We start from the raw sequence: 5,656 nt of genomic DNA, 5'->3' as shown, positions 1-5,656 counted from the left end.
ATTTTTCTTTTTTAGTGAAAAATAAACTTCCAATTTTACAATTTTAAGTTTTACAAATGAAAATGTAATTGAATTGAAGCAATTATTTTGTCAACCAACATTACAAATTTCTTAAATTTTCAGTCCAAACACACTCGTACAATCAAATCAAACAAACAAACCGGAAATTTCAGTACAAATTTGAAGCGACAATTAAACGTGGGTCCAAGCTTTCTAGGAGAAAGCGGAGCCACAAATTGTTGAAGAAATAATGCATACTTCTGCAATAGCAATAGGAATGGCTTTGAATTATCTGGGGAGGCTATTTTGAGGAAAGTTGCGTAATGGGTTCTTCCTTAGTAGCTCTGTTTCCCTGGAAATATCAAATAACAGATGTGTCAATTCATGAGGACCTTCCTCAATTACCTGTACCAGAAATGCACGTGAATAGGTATTACCTTTTTAATTCCTTCTCGTCCTCTTGCCTAATCTTCAAACTTGAAGACTTGCGGTCCTCTGCTTTCAAACTTCGTGAACTGTTAACATGTAATGTAAAATAGTTATGATCTGTAAAAGAAATCGAACATAGACAAACTGCAAGTTATTAAAACTACTATCAGTATATTTGATAACTGGTCAGAGTTAAAATAAACTTTAGTCAGCAAAAATCACGTTCCACAAACAGAAATTGTTATTGACTTTGGGACAACGCTGCATCATTCATGGAGAAAAAAATAGTACAGTTTTGTGCACTAAATTGTTATGCATATTCTCTTGTGGCTATCTCTCTTGAGTTTTGTGCACTAAATTGGTTTATGTGACAAACCATCATCTGTTGCTCTAATTTGTTACAGTTTTATGCACTCTAAAAATTGAGAGGAATAAAATTTAAGCATACACCCCATTTTCAAGATAAACGAAAGTTTGAAAGAGCAAAATTGAGTAGAAACAATTCGGGAAATATCTCTATGTAAGCCTGACAGCAAGACTGACGATGGAACGTGATTCCACTTACTCTTGACACTCTTCATCAACAAACACGGGGATAAAAGCACTTGCAGTAGCTCCTCCAGTTCTAGTCCCAGGTCGCTGTGGAATCTGAAATCATTCAGTAACTTGGGGCATTAAATGAATGTGGAACACAAACCCAAAAACTAAGAACAGTCATATTTTTCTCTCTAACACAATTATTGGTTGAAATTTATTAAAAATCACAAATTGTGTAGATCTCGTATTTCATTTAATGACTCTCTCTTCAAGATCTACTAAAATTTATAATTTTCAAAAGACCTTAACCAATTTCAAAGAAAGTATTAATAAAAGCGTTAAAAAGAATGTCACTAGCATTTCTTATCGTGAAAAGGCAGACAAAAAAAGAGTGTGGAAATTAGCACCTTATAGGACTTCCACTTTCCAGGAATTGCATTGTTTTCCTTATTTCTATCAGCTCTAGCTCCGAGTGTGAGCCAAGAGTGCGACAGGTCTGGCTGATGAGGACCAGTATCACCAGTGGCAACTGAATCTTTATAAATGGAAAGTGGAGCTGCTCGAGTCCTACATGAAGAGAGAACAATATGATGGACATTCATCAAGAATTCTGAACAAATATATACATAGGAACTGAGAAACCCTTCATATTCAAAATGCCCATGGAGCAATGTTGCATGCGTTTGGAGTTAGCATTTCATATAATTTTCTCTACAAGACAACACTGTATAGTGTGCAAATTGAAAAATAAGCATTTTACGAAACAAAAGAACCAAAATAAAAAAGGAAATGAGGTGTAAAACCAACATATAGCCACCAACTCCAATTAAGCCTCTTTGGATAAACTTCTCCAAGAAGTATTTCTAAAAAAAATAAATAGAAAGACAATTGTGGGCAGGGTCAAGAGCATTTGGCGTAAAACTGCCTTTCATCCTCTTGTTTCGGAGGAAAATAAAAAAATTTCATAAACTAAAACTAACTTATATAAGTTAAAAATAAGATTTTGAAGAAGGTAAAGGAGTAAAAAAGAACCAACATATAGCCACCAACTCCAATTAAGCCTCTTTGGATAAACTTCTCCAAGAAGTATTTCTAAAAAAAATAAATAGAAAGACAATTGTGGGCAGGGTCAAGAGCATTTGGCGTAAAACTGCCTTTCATCCTCTTGTTTCGGAGGAAAATAAAAAAATTTCATAAACTAAAACTAACTTATATAAGTTAAAAATAAGATTTTGAAGAAGGTAAAGGAGTAAACTTCTATAAATTAATTTATACATAAGATAATTGTAGCTTATAGAAAAGTTTATTTCATTTTTATTTTTTATTTTTTTTCTTAGAAGTGTTTTTAGAGAAGTTTACTCCAATAGACCCTAAATAAAGTCAAAGAAACAACCTCATTACCTATCATTCTTAGCAGAAGGATCACAGTTCAAAGTGGACAGGGGTGCACCTGCAACAACAGGAAAGATGTTCAGAATTCAAATTCATACATTTGAGATAAATGATAATGCACAAATTAAAGGACTCACGATCACGATTGTCTCCCTTGGCGAGAACAGTTCCAAAACTACGCGTGGGTGCCAGTTTTTCCACTGAATCCTAGACAGTGGAAGAATAGTAGATAGATCAATAATAGAACATATTATAGTTATAACAATTTTGAAGAGGGCCTCAACTGGAACACCACATACATCTATAGCTTTTGGCCTTGCCATTGAGCGTGCGAGAAATAGTCTATAAGAAGCCTTCAGTTTTTCAATCGGTTCCGCATTCCTGCAAAATGGACCGATCAAATGAAGGACACAGTCGTAGGAGAATGCAACATCTATGTATAAGATAACATAATAGAATACTAACACACACACACTTGTGAACCACAAACTCCACGACCCAAGTCAACAGAAGTGAGGGAAAATGCACCAACATTTGCAAATTTGTATGAAATGAAATCACGTGGACGTGCACTTAGATAGTCAATAGGAGAATATGGAGTTATATAAAACTAACATGTATCTAATTAACATAAATAAATAAATAAATAAATAAGATTTCATTCACTACCTAGATATGCCAAGCTCAAATGTCTGGTTGGCAGCTTTAAACTTGTTCTTAGACTCCAAGTGCAAAGCATATGAAATGTAGAAATTGGAATGAGTTTTTCCAATTCCATTTGCATCCAGAAAAGCATATATAACGTCTGCATCAAAGCAATTATCTGCCTGCAACAGAGAATCATCTTCAATTGTCATTGTCAAAAAATAATTAAAGTTAGAAGCATTAGCTAACAAGAGTGTGATAAGAACACCCACATATTCAAGCCACACTTTGAGGTAGCGCAAATCATCCTTATAGCGGTCCGAGTGCCAAAAAGCACGCACACACTGCTCGTAAATCACCACCAGCCCCGAACTGTCTCCACCAGGAGGAAACGCCTCCTGAACCCACTTGATACACCTTCAACACATCAAGAAAATTAATTAAATAGTAAAAGGGATAGTTCTTAGTTGCACAATGGCCGGGGAATCACATATTATATGAGAAATATATCATACGAAAAATAAATCTTGCACTGGATTCAAAATTTAAAGAAAGTGAAAAGAAAAATGGGTGAGAAAGATTACATTGTAAAACAAAGTTTCATACGTTTCGTCAATCATTTTCTTTCTTCAATTCAAATTTCCAACTTTTCTCTCCCCATTCAAACATATAGATGGTTAGTGAGTACACTTATAACGCATCAGAACATTAAATGCATCTTTGTCGCCTTTTTTTTTATTATTGTTATTTGAATACATCTTAAACTTTAATTAACTGTACCTTTAAAAACTGTTCCCACACTCGTGAACAAATTACTCTGTTAAGCCATATACTCATATTAGTTACAGGATGATAAAATCAATGTCTAAGGTTTTAAATCCATCCTTAAGTTAAATTTACTCGTGAAATCATTAAGACCGTATACTAAAAAAATTACTTATGACATGCTGCGACCATTATTTATGGAAAAAAAAAAAAAACTCTTACACATATGACAAACCATTATTATTATTTTTCAAAATAAGCTAAGAGCTGAACGGAGCACAAGGTTTTGAAGTTAAAAATTCGGTTTTTAATCTCAGAAGCCCCATTAAATAAATAAAAATAATTAAATTCAAACTTTTGTTTAACACTTAAATTTTAATTTTTATTTTTTAATTTTGGAAATAATGACTGGTCAAACTTTTGCCCAGAAAATTAAAAATCTTAATGAGAAAAAAAAAAGGAAATATGAGCAATCAAAGCATTAATTAGGGAATTTTAAAAAATGTTTGCGATGGCATAGCGAAGAATTTAGGGATGCGAAGAGGGGGTACTCACTGTAGCCAGGGGAGAAGAGGGTCGTGACCTTGGTACTCGTCTATGGCTTCGATGAGTTTCCTGAGACACGAAGAGAGAAGTGAGATGAGATGAGAAGAGAAAGCGAAAGAGGATTTGAGAGAAGGAAGGTACCTTCGTTGTTGGAGGAGGGTTTTTCTGAGGGTGTGGTGGGTGTGAGAGCTGAGGGCGTGGTTGAGGAGGTTGACGTTGCGGCCTCGCTTGAGAGGCCTGACGTTCTCCTTGAAGATTTCCCACTCGTTCCCGCTGGTTCTCTTGGACGCCAGAAACTCCGTCTCTGGGTCCACCTTCTGGATCTCACCCTCCGCCATGGGAATTTCAGACAAGGTTCGGTTCGTTGTTGGGTGGGGCGTGGGGGAGCGTTGTGGTGTGGTGTGGGGGTTTCTGATTCAAATTTTGAAAATGTAGTTATTGTTATTATTATATAATTCTAGTCTACTAGCCGTTACCTCTCCTTCTCAAATCTCAATGACTCTAAAAAAATAGGGCATCGATGAGAACAAATTAAAAATATATATTCTTTTAGTTGTTTATATAAATATAAATAATAAAATGAAAAAAGTTATTTGTATAAAAAAATTATAATGTATATCTATACTATACAACTATTATTAGCATACCTTATTTGGTATCACCATTTTTCTTTTTTCTTTTTTACAATTTTGTCTCAAAAACCCTCTTGAATTACTCTTTATTTCTTTACTATTTTTTCAAAATTTGTATTTATAACTGTAACTACTCAAAAATTCTTTACACTTTTTTTTTTATAATGAATCACTTTTTTTTCTTCTAAAAATACATAGAGACACTTTTTGATAATAATAATAATAATAATAATAATAATAATCTATATTAATTTATAAAAGAAATATTTTTTTAATAATCGCTTTGATTTTCATATTTTGTTGATTATTATACTCTTTTATTTTAAAAAATTAAAAAAAATATATATATATTTTAATCAAATTCAAGAACTTGAAATTGATGGACTAATTATAACACAGATCAATATATTTTTATTACTTAATTTTTATTTTTATTTTATCTTCAATAGAGACATGAAATGTTTTAACTTCACTAGTAATAATAAAGATGATAAAAATTTTCATATATACATTTTTTAAAATATTTTACTTTTTTATAAGTCCTTCTAATCTACTCACATAAATTTTACTTTCTAAATTTTTTTTTCACTTCATAAGTAACTATCTTGTATTTTAATAATCATTTATTATTATATAATTTTTTATTATTTATTATATTTAAAAATAATTCACAGAAGCACGATGATAATAAATTTAATAACTCACATTTT

The 5,656-nt window shown here is 32.3% G+C and overlaps 1 protein-coding gene across 1 annotated transcript; it reads right to left on the bottom strand.

Moving 5' to 3' along the window:
* Positions 1–48: 48 nt before the first annotated feature.
* On the bottom strand, positions 49–4,745 carry BUBR1 (BUB1-related (BUB1: budding uninhibited by benzymidazol 1)). Its single transcript, XM_083066951.1, has 11 exons — positions 4,456–4,745; positions 4,324–4,383; positions 3,276–3,420; positions 3,028–3,185; positions 2,658–2,739; positions 2,496–2,565; positions 2,368–2,416; positions 1,374–1,533; positions 995–1,077; positions 438–515; positions 49–352 (listed from the first exon to the last, which is right to left on the bottom strand). Exons 1-11 carry the CDS (start codon positions 4,650–4,652, stop codon positions 289–291), a joined length of 1,146 nt encoding a protein of 381 aa, XP_082923077.1. The 5' UTR covers positions 4,653–4,745; the 3' UTR covers positions 49–288.
* Between the last annotated feature and the right edge of the window lie 911 nt (positions 4,746–5,656).

Source organism: Cajanus cajan, chromosome 11 (genome assembly GCF_000230855.2).
Source record: "Cajanus cajan strain Asha chromosome 11, NIPB_CcT2T_4, whole genome shotgun sequence".
NCBI lineage: Eukaryota > Viridiplantae > Streptophyta > Magnoliopsida > Fabales > Fabaceae > Cajanus > Cajanus cajan.
The sequence above is the reverse complement of the archived record's forward strand: the minus strand, read 5'-3'. Positions and strand labels throughout refer to the sequence as shown.